Source organism: Dermacentor albipictus, chromosome 5, assembly GCF_038994185.2.
Source record: "Dermacentor albipictus isolate Rhodes 1998 colony chromosome 5, USDA_Dalb.pri_finalv2, whole genome shotgun sequence".
NCBI lineage: Eukaryota > Metazoa > Arthropoda > Arachnida > Ixodida > Ixodidae > Dermacentor > Dermacentor albipictus.
In genome coordinates, this window is record NC_091825.1 from 18,574,324 (window position 1) to 18,599,065 (window position 24,742).

General features: G+C 44.7%; 1 protein-coding gene and 1 long non-coding RNA gene across 8 annotated transcripts in view; both read left to right on the forward strand.

The window, feature by feature from the left end:
* LOC135914802 (protein 5NUC-like) overlaps positions 1–24,742 on the forward strand; it is a 348,591-nt gene that overhangs the window by 319,148 nt on the left and 4,701 nt on the right. For 5 of the 7 annotated variants that reach the window (XM_070538301.1, XM_070538305.1, XM_070538302.1 and 2 more), the window contains 2 exons: positions 18,425–18,628; positions 19,034–19,157. The exons of 1 other annotated variant lie outside the window; for it this stretch is intronic. In XM_070538301.1, coding sequence (XP_070394402.1) covers positions 18,425–18,628; positions 19,034–19,157 — 328 coding nt within the window. The remainder of the gene's footprint in view (positions 1–18,424; positions 18,629–19,033; positions 19,158–24,742) is intronic. One more of the 7 variants, XM_070538303.1, reaches the window with a different exon arrangement.
* LOC139060405 (uncharacterized) lies at positions 10,144–14,013 on the forward strand. The gene is made up of 3 exons (XR_011514786.1): positions 10,144–10,266; positions 11,024–11,137; positions 13,509–14,013. It is a non-coding gene; the product is annotated as an uncharacterized lncRNA (long non-coding RNA).

The window sequence follows — 24,742 nt, forward strand, 5'->3', positions numbered from 1 at the left end:
TCATCTGATCCGGTATTACAATAAGGGTGACGATTTCTTGTCTGCAAGTGTGATCGAGGACGAATCATGGCGCCACTACTACGAGCCTGAAACACGACGGCGAAGCTTACAATGGGAACACTTGAATTCACCACCCCCCAAAGAAAGCAAAGGCCACCATTTCCGCCGGAAAGGTGTTGTTGACTTTTATTTTTCGATCGTCAGGGGCCATAACTGACAGAATTTACTGAATCTTGAGAGACTATCACTTGTTTATGATATTCTGATACGCCGGATCACCTGCGTGTCGCTGTCAAGAACAAACTACGTGAAAAATTGACGAATGGGTTCATCTTGTTCCACGACAATGCCCATCTCCAAGTCGCTTATGTGGTTAATATAAAACTGGCGAAGTTAAAGTGGGAAATGCTGCAATATCCGCCATACAACTTAGATCTGTCGCCTTGAGACTTCCACATTTTGGGGCAACCGAAAAAACAGCTCATGGGAACCAGATTTGTCTCGGACGATGACGTGAAAGTCAATTGCAGACGTTTTGAAGCAGCAACCCAAAAAGCTTTATGAGACGGGAATTACGCCACTCGTTAGTCAATGAGAGAAATGTCTAAATGTCTAAATGCTCATGGAGGCTACTTTAAATAATTGAATTAGGAAGGAACAGCGCCAACTAAGACGAACACAAGAGGGGAGAACGACACAGGACAAGCGCCAACTTCATCTAACTTTATTCACCGAAAATTCAGCAAATATAGGAAAAACACAGACATGCGCACAATGACCATCATGCGTCATCTGCCAAACCCTTCCAGATATGACATCTCGCTTTTGAAGAGGGTCACGGAAGTATCACTAACACAGTTTTTTCCTCTTTTCTTTATATGGAATGCTTCTAAAACCTCACGTGCCTTAGTTTCCCTACTTCTGCCAAGAATCTTTATCGCTCCGAACCGTGGTTCACACTTCTTGCAGTACTGGCATTGTCTTTGTGGCGAATGTTCTGCCGCTTGGTCACACACGGTGCAAGTTGCGCACTGTTGCGAAAGATGCGCACCTCCTTCTTTCAGCGACCTCACATGTTCAGCAGCACGGTCGTTCACGCATCTGCCCGTTTGGCCCACATAGGTTTTCCCGCACGTCAAAGGTATTTCATATACCACACCGGTGCAGCACTTTACAAACTGCTTTCCATGTTTTTTGGTGCAGTTGCTCCTCGTACCCTCGCTCGCGACGCGGGCGCAGAGCTGAGCTTGTTTTCGAGGAGCCGAAAACACGACTGGGACGCCGTGTCTGTTTGCCACCTTTTTCATATTGTGCGCTATCCTATGTACATACGGAACCACTTCCGGCTTTGCAGCTAGTCTTTCTTGTGCGCACGGTTTCTTGACCATGGCACCTTTGATATTTTGCGTCCCAGTCGTGTTTTCGGCTCCTCGAAAAACAAGCTCAGCTCTGCGCCCGCGTCGCGAGCGAGGGTACGAGGAGCAACTGCACCAAAAAACATGGAAAGCAGTTTGTAAAGTGCTGCACCGGTGTGGTATATGAAATACCTTTGACGTGCGGGAAAACCTATGTGGGCCAAACGGGCAGATGCGTGAACGACCGTGCTGCTGAACATGTGAGGTCGCTGAAAGAAGGAGGTGCGCATCTTTCGCAACAGTGCGCAACTTGCACCGTGTGTGACCAAGCGGCAGAACATTCGCCACAAAGACAATGCCAGTACTGCAAGAAGTGTGAACCACGGTTCGGAGCGATAAAGATTCTTGGCAGAAGTAGGGAAACTAAGGCACGTGAGGTTTTAGAAGCATTCCATATAAAGAAAAGAGGAAAAAACTGTGTTAGTGATACTTCCGTGACCCTCTTCAAAAGCGAAATGTCATATCTGGAACGGTTTGGCAGATGACGCATGATGGTCATTGTGCGCATGTCTGTGTTTTTCCTATATTTGCTGAATTTTCGGTGAATAAAGTTAGATGAAGTTGGCGCTTGTCCTGTGTCGTTCTCCCCTCTTGTGTTCGTCTTAGTTGGCGCTGTTCCTTCCTAATTCAAGTATGCACCATCTAGCCCAAATGAATGTTCTCCTGTACTTTAAATAAAGTACCCCGTTTGTCCTATATTTGCATTGGCTCACTTTCATTTGACTCGCCCTCGTATACTCTGCAGAACTCCTGCTTCTGATACGTGTTCTCTGCTACCAGTATAATTTCGGTGCAATTACTCACGATACACGACCGGTGATAGATGTTTCTGCGTAATACATTGGAACAAATGACAGCGTCATTGAGATTTTTTACTGGCCGTTGCATATGTTCAAGGATGTAAACAAGGATCTTGAATGACAAAGTTTCATTAACATATTTGTCCTCAACTTGTCCATTTCATGGCCTTTACATTTTTCATATCAGCGACATGCACTGCTTTGCTGATTTCGAACTGATGTAGTTCTAAAGTTCATGTCATATTTTCTTTAATATTAAATAGACAAATACATGGAAGCATTGACATCAGTTACGTTGTGCGCGATTTTTAGCACATACGAATATAATATTTTATGAAAAAATACGTATTTTGCTTGTATTGACAGTGCGTAGCGTTCAAGAATTCGTTTGCAGCATCTGTGGCAATGACAATGCAGTTATTATTCATGTATTTGATCCCCAGGCAAATTGTTTAAGAGGAAGCTTTAGCTCGGGCCCAACTCCAACGCGGCCTATTCAGATACATGTAAAACGCAGAAACGCTTTTCTGAGATAACTCCTGAATCGCTTTTAATGAAGTTTGTTGAATTTGAGAGAGGAAGGTTAATTATAGTGTCTGTTGGAAGCGGAATTTCGATTTAGGGCCGGAACTTTGTTTAAAATATTATGAAAAATTCAAAACTTCGAAACAAAAATGGGACGAAGTTTACAAATTAAGAGCCCTGCATCAAGAACAGATATTGCGGTTCTGTACACGGCACCCACTACACCATTCAAAGCGGACAAATAGGATATGTCTGTTTGTATCTTACATGAATTGGTTATGTTAAGTACAAGGGTTCTACAAGAGCCGTATTTCCATAATACATAATTTTTTGAGACTCATGTGTAACATATCAATTTTGTCCGCTGTAGACGTACTATTATGTGCAATTCACGGAATTGTGATATCAATTTTCATTGCTGATTTACAGATTTATAAACCTAATTGTTTCGTTTTCTGAAACTTTTCGATTTGTGCCACTTTTCAATAAAATATTGACGACATAAATCGAAAATTCGAAACAAACAGGCACTAGAATTTAAGTTTTTCTTTTAAATGCAACAAATATAATCAAATTTGGTGCAGTGGTTGCCGAGAAAAACGAATTTTCCTTCTACGTGTATTTAGATAGGAGCATCCGACCTAATTTTTCCTCTTAGGAGGAGGCCGAGCTGCAATGTGAGCCCCCCCCCCCCCCCCCGAACGAAATCGAAATTTCTGGCTACGCCACTGCTCTACAACTACCCCGGTCATGTACTAATTGTGGCCATGTCGTCGCTTATCCTATGACAAATCTGCTACATAAAGACGCATGCTTCCAGTCGACACCCTAGTGCGATTCTACATTTCATCAGTTGAAGTTCCTGCTGACCTCCCGACCTATCCTTCGCGACTTCAATCCTACTGCGCCGAAAGAAATGCACACATATGCTAGTGGCGTTGGTCTGGGTGCAGTCTTGGTCCAACGCTATGACGACCGTCAGCACGTGATTGCTTGTGCAAGCCGCTCATTAAGCAAACCTATACGCAATTACACGGTGGCAGAGCAAGAATGTCTCACTGTAATCTCTGCGGTTCAGCGATTTCGCTCGTACTTGTACGGACGCCCATTCCTAGTCAAAGACCACCATTCCCTGTGCTGGCTGGTGAACCTTCGCGACCCTTGTGGTCACCTTGCCCGCTGGGCTTTGAGGTTGCAGGAACATAACTACACTGTTTCCTACAGGAGTGGCCGAAAACATGCTGACGCAGACTGCCTTTCCCGTACGCCGCTTACCACGACGGACTGCGACGCAGACGATTTTGATCATCTCGTCGCTTCTGTGACATCGGCTTTTCCAGATATCGATGCGTTCTAAGCAGAACAACGGACAGACACCAAATTGGAGCCACTCATCACTTCTGCCCATTCAAGTGCAACAAGCAGCTGCTGTGTACGTGACAGGCTCCTGTACAAAAGGAACTACTCAAGCACTGGTGCACACTTTCTTCTAGCGGTGCCGGAGCGTCTCCGGCCAGCAAACCTTCAGGCTATGCACGATGACCCTACCTCCGGGCACTTAGGCACTGTGCGCACATTTTATCGCATTCAAGAACGCTTTTACTGGCCCCGGAAGCGACACTCGGTTGAGCTGTATTTCGCCAGCTGCATACAGTGCCAACGTCGGAAACGCGCAACCACTACTCCATCTGGTCTCCAACATGTGCCGCCTCCCAGCTCACTGTTTCGGCAAGCTGGAATCGATCTGTTAGGCCCTTTTCCTCAGACATCTAAGGGGAACCGTTGGATAATTGTCTGCGCCGACCATTTCACACCCTATTGCGAGACCGCAGCTATACCATCAGCCACTGCCACCGAAGTGTCGCTCTTCTTCCTTCACGTTATTATTCTGCGACATGGACCGCCTGGTTTTATTATAAGCGACGGGCGACATAAATCCACGGCGGATATCGTGGAAGAGCTTGTGCGTTTATGTAACTCGCATCTCAGGCACTCGACGCCGTATAATCCGCAAACGAACGGCCTCACTGAGCGCACAAATTGAACAATCACAAATACGCTTTCCATGTATGTTGCCTCCGATCACAAAAATTGGGTTGAAGTTGTACCGTTTATTACTTACGCCTACAACACCGCCAAGCACGACACAACCGGCTACAGCCCCTTCTTCCCTCTATATGCTCGGCCGCCCTGGTATACGCGCGACACTGTCCTCCCTATTTACCACCACGACAATCCTATGGTCGCCGATGCGCTATGCCTCGCTGAAGAGGTTCGGAGACTTGCGTGCCTGGGGACTTTGGCATCGCAAGAAAACTCCAAAGCCCGCTACAACGCACGACATCAGCCTGTTACATATCACCCTGGTGATCTCGTTTGGCTTTGGACTCCCACAAAGAAGCACAGTTTGTGCCAAAAGCTGCTTGCAAACTACGATGGACCATATGTCGTCATCGACAAAGTCAGCGAAGTGAACCATGCTCTCGCGCACCTCACGAACACTGGTAGACGTTCAGCTGGGACACAAGTCGTGCATGTTGCAAGGTTGAAATCATGCATGCCACGACAAGCTAGTTGACTCGCCCAGTGGGCTTTGTCTGCGAGGAGAGGTATGTTGCGTCCAAGCGGGGAAAAGGAACGAGGTGATCAAGAAGAGAAGGGAAGGAGGAGAGCGAAAAAAAATTAAAATTAAATTGTGGGGTTTTACGTGCCAAAACCACTTTCTGATTATGAGGCACGCCGTAGTGGAGGACTCCGGAAATTTCGACGACCTGGGGTTCTTTAACGTGCACCTAAATCTAAGTGCACGGGTGTTTTCGCATTTCGCCCCCATTGAAATGCGGCCGTCGTGGCCCTTATGAAAATGGATTTAGAGTTCCTTTAGAACTCCTAATGAGTTCCTATGGAGTCAAAAGGGACTCTATAGGAACTCGCGATCTATAGAGTCGTCTGCATAGAATCTCAATAAGAAGTCTATAGAAACCTTTCTATAGAAACAAGTCATTTCACACACAATAGATGTGCTATAGAGGGTGTTTTGACGTCCTATGTACTGAATTCTATAAAGTAATTTTTATAGAATGTCTTTAAAACTTCTAATGCGACCTGTCTATAGAATGGCTCTCCATTCGTTCTCTATAGATGTTCTATAGAGATTGTATTGATATCATATGTACTAAATTCTATAAAATAATGTCTATAGAAAGTTTTTAACACTTCTAATGCGGCTTGTCTATAGACTGACTCTCCATTCACGCTCTATAAGCAGTCTATAGAGGGTTTATTGTCATCATATGTACAATATTCTATAAAATAATGTCTATAGAAAGTTTTTAACACTTCTAATGCGGCTTGTCTATAGACTGACTCTCCATTCACCCTCCATAAATGCTCTATAGAGGTCGTATTGACATTTTATGTACCACATTCTATAGAAAAAATTTTATAGAACATTTTCGGAAACGTTCTATAGAGGTCGTATTAACATCTTATGTGCCAAATTCTACAGAAAAATGTTAATAGAACCTTTTCAAAACTTCTAATGCGGCCTGTCTATAGAATGGCTCTACATCCTCCATAAAAGTTCTATAGAGGTCGTGTTGCCATCTTATGTACCAAATTCTATAGAAAAATTTATAGAACGTTTTCAGAACTTCTAATGCGGCCTGTCTCTAGACTGGCTCTCCATTCCCGTTCTAAAAATGTGCCATCATATGGCATACGTACTGAGTTCTGTAAAGGAACGTTTATAGGACATTAAAGAAGCTAAAGTGCAGCCTGTCTAAGAACGGCTCTATATTATCACTCTATAAACAGTACCCAGTATCCAGTGCATCGCCGGATTATGGGTCCAGTGCCGCGCGCTGGATGCATGGGGCGCTGGGCAAGCGCGGCGTACTGGGAGGCGCTGGTTACTGGTGCGAAAAACAGCTCTAGCGCGTTAAATACGCGGTGCCTGGACACCGTATGTATTTTTTTTTAATACAGAAAGCAACACATAGCGTTTTAGTGCAATATAAATCGAAAAAATGAGCATGTAAAAACAGAAGTGCTCTGACCAGGATTCGATCGTCGTACGTGCAGATCCCCAGCCCGGCTCATTACCGCTACGCCACGCCAGCATACGGACATAGGCGGATAATTTAGCATATCAAAATCGAGAAGCAGTTTTAGTTTCACAGAGAGAAGTCTTCCACAGACGTGGTAGATGCGCTATCGCCCAGCAACTAAAACTCACGCCTGTACCACAAAGAAAAATTTGCTCTCCTCCGTATTCAATAGTGTGCTCGGAAGTGCCATAACATCGACTTTCACTTGCGATTGGTATTTTAACTTCGAAAGAAGTCCTAAATGAACCACCGACCGGGGACGCTGCATGAATGGGCTGCTACTGCCGATTTCGATAGCCGTTTCTTGTTCTTCACGCGAGGGGTATGCTATGTTTTCTTAGTTCAGTGATGCCTTTCAGTCTACACGTCTGTCTAGTCATTCGTCAGAGAAACGCAGGCTAGTGCTGGGAGCCTTCGGCGACAGCACATATACCTGCGTTTATGATGCGTCACATCGGCGCTCCTCACTTCTTGTGCTGGCACTGTAGACATGAAAAAATTGTTTATTTAAAAGCACCGATGCGAAATCTGAAATATAAAGTAATTTATCCTTTTTAGACTTCTTGATTCTTGAGGTTAGACGCGCCGATAGCGTGCAGACGGACTCGGCGGATACGCTATGCCTAAGCTTCGATGGGGACTGATCTCGGCGCGGGTAGCTGGCGAAAGCTAAAATGTGTGTATTTGAGCCTCAGAACTCTTTTTAGTACAATAGCGAAAGTGGAAGCGCACGAATCGCCTCAGCCGTGTTATCGGTGCGATAATATCAAGCAGCGGTAGGCTTCGAACTCGGGGTCCGTTCGAGCGCGTCTGAACGACTTGTGGATTTCATGTCCACTCCACAACACTGCGACAATGGCGATAACTCCCAGTCATACGTTACGTGCGAACTACTAAAAAAGCGGCGTCCTCTGCGTTTTCGTGGTTTCGTTCAAGAATTTAGCTGTCCGCCCTGTCAAAAGGCAAAATGCAAAAAAGAAAGTGATTTTCACTGTCACATGTGCAGGAATAAACAAGGCAGCTCACGCACCTTTATTCCATGCTGCGACACGAAATAGTTCTATGACCCTAAGATATAGCGTTATTTAGGACAAGAGACTAGTATCAAGCCATGAAATTGTATAAAGCATTTAATATTCAGCAGCGCTCGTCCTTGCGTACTGGAGCCAGCGCGGCACAAACACAACCAGCGCCGTTTCCAATGCGAGCGTCTCTTCCAGTGTGACCCAGCTCTTATCCAGCGTTCTCACTGGTCTCGAGTGAGTCCCAGCGAGCACCAGCGTACCCAGTGCGATCCAGTGCTTAAAAAAAAGAAAAAAAAGAAAAACGCGCTGGTTTCACACTGGAAGGCACTGGAAGACGCTGGTTCTTGCAATCGGCATTTCAGAGGTTTTTTACTATGAAGTAAGAGCATCGTTAAAAAGACACTCATGGACCAAGGCAAACATCACACTAATCTAAATTAGGAAAGCCAAAGAAATATAACGGAAGCACGCATTGTGGTTTATATCGCATATGCAGGTAAATCACAAAGATGTATACCAAGAAACACTAAGCAAAACTGCGCCTTAGCAATCGCGTCATATCTATTTGCTGGCATGCAGTGACTGCAGCACTTGGGGCGGAAACAGATAGAACGCCGCCGCACATTTCTGGCACATACCACTCAAATGCGACAAATGCACGCTGCAGAAACGATTCTTTGTTTTCAAGCAATCTTGAAAAGTCACAGACCACATGAGCGCGATCCGCGCATGATAAGCGCATCGCCACGAAAGCAAGATAGGGAACACATAAGCGTAACCTGTGCCTGACGGGTAAAATTAAAAATCATCGTATATACGTTGCTGTGCGACGGACACAAGCGCACGGAAACATCACACACTGCACATGTGTACCTCCGAGGTTGTGTCCACAATTTCTAGGCTACATTTAAACGACAGCAGGAAGTTACTTCAATGAGAAACGAAGTGAGGGCGCAGGCACTGCAGGTAACGGCTGCGCATAAAGTCAGTTAGGGTTTTAAGGCCAGTGACCGAGGTTAAAATCCATAGAGTTTCTCACTACATTACCTAGAGGGAAATCTGGCGCTGCTGCGCTGTGGTATGCATGGGAATGCCGGTATATTGTGGATGCGGATTGGCATCGTTCTCGTAGAGACAGGACACCTTGAAGACGCGCTTGGCAAGTACCGTTCCGTCTGTCACAATGATTCATTTTCTACTAGAACAGCACGTGAAAAGCTGTTTTAGCTTTATTATTACGTGAAAACATGTTTTGTTTAACTATGAGAACTTGTTATTGTGTGTACGACTACATGTTACGTAAAAATTATCAGTGGGCCGCTAAAGTTGGAGGACAGACGACAAGATTCGCACTCGCTTTGAAACAGTTGGTCGTCTGTTCTTGCTTTTCTTCGCTTGGTCATGCATCGTGGGTGAGTAAAGATGTAATATGCGTGAATGGAAACATTTTATGAAGATCTTACTTTGAGAACGCGTTATTTGCGTAGCCATATCCACGTTTTAGACGAAGCCTTTTACAACACCAGCCAACACGAGCCTCGCAGACACATATCCCGTCATTCCCATGACGGCACGGTGCCCCCTTAAGAAACTCCCATAGACGGTGGCGCCAGATTACCCTCTAGGTGTTATAGTGAGAAACTCTATGTTAAAATCACACCGCAGCGATAGCTTACACAGGGTAAATTGTCGAGATCTTGAAGGCCATGCTTTTTGCTGACTACATGTGGCATAAGCGATTCAAAAGCAAGAATACTGCATGTAATTTATTTCTGCCCTAAACTATAGCACACAATATGAGCATGTCAATGTTTCTTCTTGTCTAGCAACATATGTATGTAGTTTGGCTCAAAGGCCGGCTCAAAACGGCACAAAACCTGCTGTAGTGTGGGTATTATTGTAGGAATCACGGAGGCCACAGCAGCCGCACTATTGTACAGACGGCGCTGGCGGCGCCGGTATTTTCGTATTCAACGCGACAGGTAGAATACGAAGATACGGCGTGTTGTTATTGCTCTGTCTTCAACGGTTGTTGTGCGAGCTGCATCGATGTGTTTGTTTGATCGTGCGTTATTAGGTTTGCTGTAATGAAATGAGACGTAGTTCGCGAGCACGAAAGTGCCAGAAGATGGCTTGAGTCTCGCTGTAAGCACGCCGTATGCGTGGCGCGCCAGCTAAATATGGACCAACGATTTTCAAGCCGTGGAATGCGTTCCCTTTGTCTCGGCTTGTGTTCGTGGAAAGTTTGGTGGACGGCGCAAAGAAGTAATGCGTGTTATTAGCGTGCCTCAGCTCGTCCACTACCCAGTGGCTTGTTTGCTGCAAGTAACATCGCAGACGCATCACTGGAAACTTGGAGAGTGCCTTTCGACCTCGTCGTGCTGTTGAAACGGTAAGCAGTCGTGCTCGCCAACTACACGTGCATTCATCCGTGTTGTGTGTGCTTCCCATGTGTGTATAGAGTGCCCTGCGAACGTAGCAAGTGGAACACCCGCGTCAACAGTGAACCCTGTGCTCATACTTGCTACGCGCTGGTTGTAAAAATTGTGTACGCAACTCTATTGCCACAGTGCGGAATTGATAATCCTGATAAGCGTTTGCTTCCGCTGAGAAAAGTTTTGGAAATCGTGTTCACCTTCTGCAGCTGTGCGTGAGCTCCCGCTTGTCTGCTAAAGTTGCATAGTAATGACCTGTCTACCTCTTCATCGATTCTTTCATCAATTACGTTTCCTCACTTATATATGCTTCGACGTTGTGCACAATATCTGCTTGCGAGGTTTTTGGCTAACGTACAGTTCTAGAGAAAAAATGTAAGCCAATCACAGCTTGCTGCTAGTACAGCTTTATTTCCAAGACAAGATGTGTTGACATAACTGACTTAACTAAACATGACAGGGGAACGTTGCCTATACTAAGTAATGGAAAAAACATAAGATTAGATTGTAATCTGCTGCTGCGGCGCGTCCAAAAGTTTATTTGATGTAGAGGTCCCTATTGTCATGACATTCGATTATTTCAGGCATTTGCTCTCTTTCCACATTAGTGCAGACATTGTTTTCATGACTGTTTTAGGAGCTGATTGCATGTTTTCACGATATCACAGCTTTATTGTGCCACTGCTATAAGCTAACATAGAACTCATTTTGTAGTGGCGAGGCCGTGACCCACAACATAAACTACAAGATCGAGGAGCCCCCAGAAATGCAGACCCTGTGGATATATGGCTGCAGCAGCATGCCGTGTGATCTGGATGGTCATGTCAGGTGTGTATGAAATGTATGTGTTCCAAAAAGGGGGCTTGGTGTCATTCATGGTGAAGTTTGTCAAGACATTACTTAATGCAGCTTACTAAATAGACTAAATATTTATGCAACCTTATTGAACTTGCTACCTATTTGTGTGCATAGCCATTATGCCCACATTATTGTGTTCTGTATAAAACTATACCTAACCTTTCCTGATGTTTAGTATTTCTTTTGTGTAAGTTGCTTACCTGCAAGTGAAATATAATTCTTGCTTTGTACGTAGTGTATTTATGACTTTTTATTGTGGTTTTATTCTTTGAAAACTATTTCCTATGCTGTACCCCTTATTTGCATAATTTTTTTCTGTTTGTGCTACAATCTCATGCAGTTTGCTGTGCATGTAGGAATTCGAAGGGTAGTGGACTAAATATGTCACAGGTCTAAGCACGTAGTGTGCACACCTTTGTTTATCATTGATATCTTTACAGTTACTTCTCTGTTCCCATAGTAACAGCCACTGCAAAATACACATTTGGTGAGCTTTAATTTCTTGAAAATTAATATGACGGTCAGTATTTACTATGCTGCATTTACTTCAGTAGTACATAGGCACAGACTGATATGGATACCTTGTGACCTGCACGGGATGCCTTTTTTGTTCGTTGCATTAAAAATGGGGGCTCACCCACATGTCTTACTATATATGTGGTATGCCTCATCGATTTCACTTGTCAATTTTTACGGTGGATGAAAACCGATGAACGATTGTAATCCAACATGAAGCCCCGTTGTGGAAATGTACGGCCAAGTTGGATGACCGTACTGGTCTTTTGAATTACATATGGTGATCTCTTATACGCATACGATACCGGCCAGTTTGCCCTATGTATGCTTGACCACATGTGAAAGGGATACAGTACACTGCCTGTGACACACACGACAAATTTGGTGGCATCTTTCACCGAGCAAGCCTCCCTTGCCTGCTTGCCTTTCTCAATTCTCTTGCACACTGCTGCGCATATAGGCACCCTGACAAGAAAGGCTTGCTTAGATACCACTAAATTTGTATTGTGTCTGTCAGGGGTAGTGTAGTCTATTCTTGTGATCATGTGTATATTTGGCCAAATGTACATGCAGCAGATTGGCCGGTGCTTCAACACGTGCCTAAGACAGCACCATAATTCACTGCCCGGATCAGTATGTTTGTCACACTTGACCATGCACCAATGGGACTGGGGCTGCACGCCAGATTTAGACTCTTCATCTGTTTTGTTCAGCTGCGGCAACCAATTGACCAACAAGTTCGCTGAGGAATGCCACATAAAAAGACTGGGTCACAATCTGTTTGCTGAATTGTCTGCAACCTTCGTAGTGACAAATTTGTTGCAACTAGTTTTAGGCACGTTATTTCTTGTTAAATTTTCTGCTTGACCTACAGAGCAGTTATGCAATCAATTTTCAAAGTTACATGATTAGTATAATTTTTGTTTTCTGTTTTTCACATGCCATGTTGCAAGAAGGACCCTTTTTAATTAAAACTGAATTAACTTTTCAATTGCAATTGGGAAGTCTTATCATTGCGTTTAGGATACATATCAGTGCACATACCTGTACTAGATTAGAAACTAATTGTTTCAATAACTCAAAAAGCACGAATATACTGTGTCCATTGTATCTAACAGTGACACTGCGACTGTGTTCCAAATACCACAAATTGGCAGTTATCCATCATAATTTGCGAAAACAACTTAAAACATTATTGTTCCCCATACAATGGATACTTGCATGCATCATCATGATTGCTCAAGCTCCATGTGAGAAATTTATTATTGGCATATTAAGCATAGTACATACCAACTATGGCTAACAGCGGCTGGAATATTAAGTTTGTCTACCGCTCAGCAATAGAAGCCAGTAGGTCATTCCCTTCTTTTCAAAAAATTTGTTTCCTATGCACAGTGTGACGTCTGTATAGGACTCTTAGCTCATGGGTGTTCCTGCTTGCTTATGTTATAAATGGGGAATGTGTTGTCATTGCAAGATGAGATTAATGTGTGACTAGGCTGTTGTCGTTTGGAGATGCTTTTTGTCATCAGCAATGATATTCTACTGCCAGGCACAATGGCCCAGTGCTGATGTCACAGAATCTTGGGAAAGTAAAGATATTGTCAAAAGTGATTCTCAAAAGAACTGCCGCTGTTCGGCAGAGTCGTGGGGAGGTGGGGTGTTCTGCCACTTTTCTGTTACAATTTTTTTCTGAAATACGGAAATGAAACTTAGCATAATGCTACAACTATATAGATATTTGTGTCGTGTTTGTGCCTGCTAATACATTATGGCTGAATGTTCATGACACCTTTTGAAAATTAATTTCTATTGTATTTTCCAGGCTCCAGCGTCGCCGTTACTAGACGGACCAAATGAGGCCAAAAACTAGCCTTTCCTCTCTCCTTTCCTGGGAAGTGAAATAGCAGGTGATCATGTAAGAATGAACTTGAAACATGTGAGCAGTAGCCAAAGCTCCATACAGGTCATGCTGGTGGTGGAATGATAAGACAAACCGCAATATTTATTTGTTTACTTATTCACTTAATATTTATTTATTCATATCTCGTGAATGCTGTGCAGTTTTTCAGCAAGGAATCAGGTAAAATAAAGAAATATCATTGCATCAAAGTAAACATGTTATTTGGAAAAGCATAATTCACGTAGCACAGTACCATGATAAAACAACTTCAGACAACTAGTCTGCTTTTGATACGAATTCATGAAAACTGCAAATTTTGAAGAAACAGAGCAGTAAGGTTAACAAATCTTACTCACAACTAAAAAATGAGATCACATTTCTGTTGGACCTAATACCATAATTTAATCTGGCAAATTAGGGATACCATATGCTGCTCTAATATACAATCACTAATTTATGAGTTGATGTGCGAAACTCTCAAACATTGCAACAATTTCATGTAAGCTGTATATTCATATATAAAGTTTGTCGACTTTAGACATAGCAGATGGAGTCTGCAGAACTGTTATATCTCTTTCTGGCACAGAGACGGGGATTAGTAAGCTTCGTAGTGTTATCTTTCTTAAACCTGCCAAATAGTTCTTCCTGCAACAAGCTGAATTCTCAAATGCCACAAACTTAATTCAAATTAGTGCTGTGGTTGTCTCAAAAGTATTTCTGTATTTTGGACGTATTTGAGTAGGAAAATTTACAGAATTACCGACCTTGTGCTAGTTCTTTTTTATTTATTTACAGGTGCAAACTAAGTCCTTTTCCTTCAAGTTTTGCTATTTTCAGCAAATTTTAATAAAAATTGATGGTGTTAATGTAAAAACTATGATGTAAACATTTTTAAATGTATCAAACCTCATCAAATTTGGTTCCATAGTGGCCAAGAAAAACTATTTTACTGTTCATGTGCATTACATAGGAGGTCCTGAGCTAAATCTCTTTTTTAGTCATTGCGTGTGTTGGTCTGGTTTGTATTTCTCACCCTAATTAGAATATTGGCTCTGATCTCAAAATTGCTTCCCTTACAACGAAATACAAGCTTTTAAACTTTGTACGATAGATGCTGTACTGCTCTATGAAACCCACTGTTTGCCACATTTTTGCAGGGCCTGCCAGTGCTAATTTTACACATAAACATAGACTAAAATGCTGTGTGGTTTCGGCATATGGTGTACTTATCTGTGAAAGCCATTATTTGCCACATTTTTGCAGCAACTGCTAGTGTTATTTTTGCACTTAAACAGACTAAAATGCTGTGTCGTTTCGTCAGGCTGACACAACATTGAAGTGCACATTCATATCAGTCTATTTTGAGGATTTAGTATCCAACCATTCAATGTGCACTGCTGGAACAGGCACTCCTTTTGCAGTTTTAATGGTATGGTTTCTTGTCCTAGTCAAGCCTGTTATTGCCAGGTGTCAACTGTAATCACGTCTGCCACTGATTTTTTACCTCATGTTTCGTGTGTTAGCACCACCAGCTTGACCTGAGAAGCATGTTGGCAGCTGCAGTTTGTGTGTTGCAAGTTCTAGTCTGAAGCGTGTATGTCACATATATGAATCATGTATCTAGTCCGAAGGGCAATAAACATTTCAAACTGAATACTTTGTGGTTGTAGCACCAATTATTTTGCCACTGCATTTACTGTAGTCCTTATTGCCTACAGTAGAACTTTGGTAAATTGCAAGTACTTTACACATATCGGCCTAGCTTTTATAGGCATTTGCTTGTAGGGACTCGAAAGCAACTGCATAGAAATATTCTATAGAATTTTGTCTTTAGCATCTCTACAGCAACTCGATAGAAATATTCTATAAAAATTTGCCTTTAGCATCTCTATAGAAACTCGTTAGAAATATTCTATAGAAATTTGTCTTTAGCATCTCTAAAGAAACTCGATAGAAATATTCTATAGAAATTCGTCTTTAGCATCTCTAAAGAAACTCGATAGAAATATTCTATAGAAATTTGTCTTTAGCATCTCTAAAGAAACTCGATAGAAATATTCTATAGAAATGCGTCTTTAGAGTTCCTATAAGAACGCGGTGGCCAAATAACTTTTGGAACTCTATAGGAAAATTCTATAGGCAATCAAAATAAACACAATAGAGTTGTATAGAGAAAATTCAAAAGACTTTCTAAAAGAACACATTAAAAATTTTTGTAAGGGGGCCGGGATTCGATCCCGCGACCTCGTGCTCAGCAGCCTAACACCATAGCCACTGAGTAACCACGGCGGGCGAGGAGAACGAAGACTGTGCAGCAGCTGTTCCTGCTGTTCGTAGCCTGCTGTTCCTGCTCTCGCACACCAAAATAAATCCCTTTTCCCCATGCTTGCAACTATACATATATTACTACAGGCATGTGGTATATGTTTTAATGACGCGCGTGGGCGCCATCACTCCAGAGAAGAGGAGGAAGAACGAATTGAGCTCGGGCTGTGAATCGAACCGGTCAGCGCTGCAACCGCTGTTATAAATATCACCTGTAAATAGTTCCTCGTCTTAGTGCCACGTCCTTCGCTTAACATTGTGGTGGAGGTGGAACGTTCCCCCTCCTCGCCAGAGCTCCGAAGCAGCCACACCGTCGTCTTCTCAGGCATGGCTTCCGATGGATCCACCCCCTCGCCACCTACACCTCCAGCGCCATCCACAACCTACGTTATGGTTTCTAGTCTCCATGATTCTGTGTCATTATCCGCCCAAAATGGCGTTGACGTCAACGACAGGCTCAGCATGTACGAGCGTGTTAGCCAAAACCATAGCAGGGACCTTACCATCATGCTTGCCAACGTTATATTTTATCTGGACGGGACACCGCGTGTCTGGTTCCCACCCATGAGGTTGAGCTCTCCAGCTGGGACATTTTCAAAGAGAGGCGTCGCGACCCATTCGGCAACCCGTTAGGTCGCCAACAGGCTGCAGGAAAACAGCTCGCCACCGGTGTCCAGTCGTCGACCGAATCGTATGTCTCCTACATACAGGAAGTTCTCGCGCTCTGCCGGAAAGTCGACGAGCACATGACCGAGGTTGACAAGGTTAACCATATCCTAATAGGCATCGTGGGCGACGCCTTCAATTTGCTCGTCTCTAACGACGTCTCTACCATCGACGCCATCGTCTAACAATGTTGCCGCTTTGAGGTAGCCAAAAGCGGCCGCCTCGTCGCACAGTTTTCCCGGCTCCACAACACCCCTGCCATGCCCTCTTGCTCCACTCTTACCGCCACACAACGATTTCAAGAGAACGTCACACTTATCGTTCGCCGTGAGATTGAAGCGTCGAGTCCGGTCCCCCTTCATTCACGACCCCTTGATGGTACCTTTGACCAAGCGGCTCCAACTATTTCCTTTAATCAAGCAGTTGTGCGGCAAGAAATTGCAAACCTTGGCATCCCTACCGCCTGCTCTGTCTCCCGACCTGACTCGGCACCCATTCCCATGTCCAAAACCTGTAATGACCACTATTTTGTTCCCAGCCTATGCAATGCTGCTGAATGGCGAAGCGAAGATGACAAATCGATCTGCTTCCGCTGCCACCGCGTTGGTCATGTAGCCCGCCACTGCCGCACCACCTGGATGATGCCGCAGTGGAGTCATTTCCCGCTCCTCGCACATACGCCGACGCTCGCCGTTGTTCATTTCGCCGTCAGTACCCTACTTCCGATGCCCCTGACAGCCGGCGGGAGTACTGCAGATTTGCCCTTCCAGAGGGCCCAAAATTAAGATCTAAACCTTCAGGCACCCCAATGTTCTCGCGCCACAACACGTGCGCCTCAAAGAGTCGCGCAATAGTTGCAGTTTGCCGACGAACCCACCCCGCAGCTTAGTTGCGCAGCAGCCCTTTGCATCAACTCCTTTGTATTGGCGATGGAAGCCCCAACACAGGCAAACAGCGACCATCAACAACGAAAACTGGCGAAGATGCAAAATGGAGTTTTTTGTTTTGAATTATGCAATGATCACTGTGTCTTTTCAATGCATTCGCCCCCCCCCCCCTAACCGAACTACTCATTTCTCTATAACACTTCGTTTTCGTCAGATTAGCTCTGCAGCAGAATTCGCTGCCAGATGCTTGTAGCTGTTATTTTATTTACAGATTGTTTTTCTCCGTGCACAAACTGCGAAGTAAATAGCTGTTGTGCAAATATAGATAACTAAAGACTTAAGAAGCATAACCGCGCCAAACCAGCGACACGTACAAGATGCACAACAGCAGTGGCGCTTACTTACTAGCGACTGATATAATTTGGAACGAAGTAAGCAAACACTTCGTGGTGTAAACATTTGCAGGATTAACGCCACCAAGAATTGAACAGCTAAAACTAAGCAGGCTATTCGTAGCAGGTAAATAACTATTCCCATATGCTATTCGAGAAAAAGCTGCGCAGCCTGTACCCTCTGCTTATGAACAAAGCCTCGAAAAGCTAAGCTGTCTTCCTAATTACGTTGCTTGCTTAGCTTATTGCATGCTTACTGTACTGACTAAATCACAGATTCACTTTTCTGATTTTCTCCATCACTCGCTGCACTTACTCACATACTTATTTTACGTTTTTTACAATATTTACTAACTTGCTCACTTGCTTCACTGTACTTACTTAATCAAACACTTTGTTATTTACTTACTCTGTACTTACTTTCTTCCACGGAAATGTACCATTCGCTAGTGCGCGCCTGCCCTCTTTTCTGTTCTGTTCATGTCTTTGATTATGCGCCTATTTATTTTATTGACTGTAATGATCGCAACCGGCCAACATGACGTCCTGATGTAAACGACTGTGCCAGGCATTCGAGTGGAGTACAACGTCAGGCGACGGCCTTACTACCGCGTCACCAGACTTCACACAGTCTGCACCGATTGCCGCGTGCCGACGTACGTCGGCGTGGAGCCGAACAAGACGTACCGGTACGTGGTGCCGCAGACCATGTTCAACGGCAGCGAGACGGTCATCTTTGAGAAGCTGCCAAAGGCGAGCATCCTCAACACAGGTGGGCAGAGCTGAGCTTCCTTTAGCAGAGATTAGAAAATTATGTATTGGCACCTTCCCATATGGGGTTAGCGGTTCCCTTATGTTGCGCCCCTTATCTGAAGGCTAAAAGAAACACATAGGTTACCACGTCATGCGGTTACAGATGCAGATATCGGATATCTCATAGACAAAGTGAAAAGGTCTGACGGGTATAGAACGACAGAAAGCTGAGCTAGTTGGTGAGGATTCATTATGGTAAGGAAGGGCAGCTTGGTGGTATGCACCCATTTAAGCGGCGTTTTTTTACGCTGGTTTTCATAGAAGACGTTTGCGGGGTTCTTGAAGGACGTTCTTGAAGGAAGGCTGTGCTTCCCTTGCATATACAGTGTGAATAGCTCATTCGTCTTTGTCTTTCTTCACGCAGCAATATTTTTAAACCTGGTTTACCCACCAGAACACAGAAAGAAATTGAGTGGCGCCATTTGGAAAGCGCGGTGGCGCCACCTGCTGCTCCAACGGATCCGAGCTGCCAAGCGAGGCGACCGCAGGTAGACGCAGTGCTTGCGCTGATTGCGCTTTGACATTTCTTTGAAGCTCTCACGAAGGACGCGATGGTGAATATTAGTTAACGAATGTAGTTAGTGAACTTCAGCTTCTTGGCAAGCTTGTGCTGCAAATCGGAATGGCTGTGGCAAGCACAACGTCCGCAGGCGAAGCGGATCGTTCGGGCAAGTCCGCGTTACCTTTGTTTTCATGCGGAAACATCGGTTCTGCGGCCATTCCACTTTGATTTGGACGTCTCACAATACATCATGCACTAATAAAAACGTTGCAGTACACGATATACTTCACCTCCGCATTGTATGTCTGGAAAAATCTGGCGGCCCGCAAGAACAGGTTGCATGCCATAGGTTTGAGTAAGCGTAGCGGACGTGCGCGGATGTCCAGATGTGTGCGTTTTTACCACGACAACGTTAACGAGCTCGTGTCGCTGAAAAGCCGGTGTCGTCGGCGTCGGTCGGCGGCGTTGGCCATGAGCGATAAATTCCGGGAGGCACCTCATGAATAAAAAACAACTCGCAAGATGGGCTGGATGGGAATCGAACCAGGGTCTCCGGAGTGTCAGGCGGAGACGCTACCACTCAGCCACGACTTTTTTCTTCTTTATTGCTGGTCATTGGCCCAAATAAAAAATACACATTCACAAATAATCAAAAGGCACACTCACAATATGTTAAAAACGACCGCAGAACTTGTGCGGCCGCGCTTGTTCTAAAACTCCCTTATCGCCAATAATAATTCCACACATGGCAACCACTCTGGGATGCACTCCAGCAACTTTTGTTCCTCTACGAAGTTCCGTATGCTTTCTTTAAAATACTGGCGAGCCACTCTTGCATCGAGATCGGTGTGCCTTACCGCCATTCTACATTTCCAAATACTATGCAGGGCCACAAGCATGATCATATCGAATGGGGTTCCATCATCACTTTCTATTGGCAAGTAGCGAATCCCATACGCATCTAGGGGGAAATCTTTTTTGATTGTGCGCTCGAGCACTTCCCAGAGGAAAACAGCATCCCATCAATAAAGAAAAACATGTTCAATTGTCTCCTCCCGCCTGCAAATTGTAGAATGAGTGCCCCAGGGGACAAAGAACCCTCTTTCAGCCAGCAACGGTTTGACAGTCAGCGTTCCAGTGTGCAATTTAAAAAAGAACGTCTTAGCGCCTGACGGTACTAGCATCGCCTTAACGCACTTTAGAACATTGTGCCCATGGCCTGCTCTGTAGAGAGACCGATATAAAGGCACAGGAAGAACAAGATCACACAGGTCCTTGTACAGTTTTTTTCGGTTGACTTCACTCAAATATTGAAGAGAAAAACGCGCTGACAGAAACCTGCATGAAACCACAACTTCACGTAAAAAACCATAAACACCCCCTGGCAAACTGCCCACTGAGACAACCATATCGGGCAAGTGTTTGCCCAGGCGGAGTTGGCAAACAGTGCATAAGAAGGGGTTTTTTGCGTCCCTGAAGAAAAAAAAAGCGATTGACTACCTGTCTCAAAAACAAATGTGACAATCCAAGTCCTCCATTTCGAACTCGAAGAAACAAATTGGTGCGAATTGATCTCTCCCAAGACGATGCCCACACGAACACTGCGAATACCCGGTGAATTTTTCGGATGTTTACCCTTGAGCAATGCAAGACTTGGAGGACGTACCAAAGTTTGCTCACTAAAAATATGTTGCAAGTTGTGGCTCTAGAAAACATGGACCAATTCCAGCCATTCCATTTGTTTACTGTGTCCCGCAGCTTATCCACTTCACTCCTCCAGTACGGCTCACTGTCTTTGTAGCACTGAAGGGGAACACCCAAGTATTTCACCGGAGTCGTAACGAAACTCATGTTTGCAAAAGTGTCTGGGGTCACCCACCAATCCCTGTGCCAGAATCCCAGGCACTAACCCCAGTTTACCGCACTGCCGCTCACAACACAATAACTTTTAACACATTTGACAGCCTATGTTATACTGTCCAAATCAGTGCAAAACACAGCAATATCGTCTGCATAAGCCAACAGGCGGACTTCAACCTCGTGCAGTTTAAACGCGCGGACACAGTCATTCTCCATGACACTCAAACAAAACGGCTCTATATACAAGCAAAACAACAGCGGCGAGAGAGGGCAGCCCTGACGCACCGAACGCTTAAATTGGATTCGCGCTCCCACCACCTTGTTGACAATAAGGCGCGTCGAGCAGTCCCGGTACGCCATGGCAACCCCCTCTCTAATTACTCTACCCAAATTCACATAATCTAGAATGCACAAAAGAATGTCATGAGGCACCCGGTCGTACGCTTTCTCGAGATCAATTTGGAGCATTGCCACTCGTGCACCCATTACATCGCAACATTCGAGGATACTGCGTGCTACGTGTATATTTGAGAAGATAGTGCGGCCTTTAATGCCACATGTTTGATGCGGCCCCACAAGCTTCGCAATGACAGTCTGCTATCTCTTTGCTAAGATTTTCATCATTATTTTATAGTCTCCGTTAGTGAGACAAATTGGGCTGTAAGAAGTTACTCTTCGCAATGCAACGGGTTCTTCTGACTTCGGTATAAGAATAGTGTGGGAAGATGAGAAGGATGGGGGTAATACTTTGAGCTGGAAGGCTTCGTTGTATACATCCGCTAAGGCTGGTGAGATCTCACCTTTGAAATATTTATAAAAAGCTGAGGTTAGACCATCAGGGCCAGGGGACTTCCCCGGATGCATATTTTCAATAGCACCTTTCACTTCATCTTCCGAAATTGGTACAAATTGGTACAAAAGCGGCTCTAGTGAATGCGGTGTTGCCTTACAAACGAGCCGTAGAAAGTTATACTGGGGTGTATATCGGTAATTATGAACATGTAACTTACAGAAGTAGCGAAGTGAGTAGCGAAGTTTCCGCTACATTTCTTCTGCGCTTTCCGCACACGCAGAGATATCTTGCGGCTAACAGAGAAGACCCCCTCCTCTCAATGTACAGAGCTGCCCCGACAGCTGGCGCGCCACGCGCGCATTGGGGCTGTGCGGGGAGCGGTGCGAGGCGCGTCACTACCCGGACTCCCTCTGCCCTGACCACGCTTCACCGTGCTCCATCACGGGTTGCAGAATCAAGCGTCCTTCCGTTCTTTAGATCCCTATCTGTCTATCTCTCTGCCCGTGCCGATCATGACGTTTGGCTGGCGTAGATCGTTTCCGCCTCCGTGACACCGAGTTCTTTGGTTCGTTCCGCTTGCTCAGGCGCACGTTTCGTTGCCGCGCCGAACGCTGCGTGGCTCGACGCTCACCGCGTGATTGGTGGGTGCAAAGTCCGATGCGGGGCGCCTCGTAAGTGATCACTGCGCCGTAGCGCATTGTCTTACACCCCTTGGCGGGTCGACGGGAACGCTGTCGTGTTCCACTCTTGAAGACGAAGCTTAAGCGTCCTCCAATTTTTTGTCTCGGGATGGCGGAAGAATGAATTAACATTAGTTTAGCCATGTCGGATCTACTGTGCAATGTATGCATACTTTTTTAACAAACATCGCCGTTCTTGCCCTCTGGCCAGTAATTACGATAACCAACACAAACCAGCTTTCACACACAAATGTTTCGAATACTTGCTGAAAGGTATTGTGAAATTTCGTGGCCACTAACGCCAGTGCACGGAATTCAATCTTACGCATGAGTTCGATTGTCATGAGCGTCAGAACTTTGTAGCGGTGCGAACACTTTCGCGCCATTTACTTGTGACTCAGGTGCGGAGTTCTATGGCGAGAGCCGCTGTACGAAGCCCACCTCAGGCCATTGTGTAATCGAGGCCCGTAGACAGACACATACACATAGAGAAGCACGCACAGATACACACATACAGAGACAAAAGGACATGCACGGCTGAATATGCCACAGCGGCACAGCTATCGACGTACATCGTGTGCGTAGCAAACGGTGCTCTGCAATCTGCTTTGTTTTCGCTGTTATTTGCATGTTAAAATATGACGCAGTGGCACCCCGGTGATGCTCTCGAATTGGATCTTGCAGGCACAGACATTTTACACATTGAACACCCCGTAACACGCACACGCTACATGCACGCGAACGCGTCTTGGCAGCTCAGGGAATATGGCGGCCGGTAGCTGGGTTTCGGAGCATGTGCTCAGCGCATCCAGTTCCAGACTATCGTGTTCTGGTCTATAGGAAGCGTGACGGAGGCGAGAGATACGTTGCAAGTATATTTACAAGCATTACACAAGCGCAAGCATTCCACACGATCGTCTTCATCGATCTGCCAAGCGCTGTATTCATCCATCTGTATATTGCTGTATCGCCACACAGCAGGTAAAAACTAAGGTATTTAGAACTATACAGTGTTTTTAAGGACAGGCTCTTCTTTGCTGACTTTATATGTGTTTGACGTATCTGGGATCTTAACAAAAGAAGCAGTATCTTTGTTTAAAATATGATAGCAACCTGGAAAAGGTACCAAAATGTAAGTCTAAGGAATCCAAGAAACGGGAGTTATTCGCAACGGTGGTAAAATCAAGGGCACGGGCGCAATTAGGGACACTGTAGCCAATAATTCACGATATCGCACCATAACCTGCACTATCGACAGAGTGGGCCCACCTGATCTCTTGGTCAAGAAAAGTGGTCACCTAAATGTCCCCGCTAAACAAAAGGTCGACGTAATCGCGCAGAAAATAAAATACGATTAAGTTACGATGTAAATGATTAATGAACATAGAGGATAGAAAGAGACTGAATTGGATTACTATGTGCATATTTCAGCGGTTTAAAAAAGAACTCAAATATTAGGAATAGCCGGAAATTTGTGAGGCATTTATTTGCTTTTCACTAGCGCCCTTGACAATATGAACATGGCTGTCTGAATGAACACATCATATCACAAACATCTTATCATCAAACCAATAGAACTGGCATGGACGATTATATTTTTATTTATTTACTTGAACATACCGCTAGCCTCAAATTTGAGGCTGTTGCAGGAAAGAGGCAGGATACATATTCAAGAGAACACAGTTCATGAAGGCGCGGACATAGATTAGTTTGGGTGAACAAGGCAGCACATATGGACTCTATATTCATTATACAACTTCTATAAAAGGAGCGGGGAAAACATAGCAGTAAAGGCCATGTTGGAAGGTTTCGCACACAGAAGAAGAACAAAGAAAGAAAATGTAAATATATTGGATGTGCAATGCGCAAGAGACAACATTCAGCAGGTATTTATATCAGGGCAGAATACAAGACACTCAGAAGTGAATTAGAATGACATTGTACGACGCAGCTCATCTATGTGCAGATCGCAGCTACAGAGCACTGTTTGATTACCTGGCGTTAAAAGTTTCGAGTGATGTGCAGGTGACGATGTCATCAGGTAACATGCTTATTCGCGGATTGCATGTGGAAAAAAGGAGTACCTGAATAGGTCGTTATGAAATCTGTATTCTGTTAAGTGCTTGATGTGTTTTGTTCGAGAACTACGTGTATCTGTCCGTAGTAAGTAGTCACTGGCATTGATTTTCATACTGCCATTCAGAAGAAGGAAAAGAAACTGAAGGCGAAGTAGTCGAG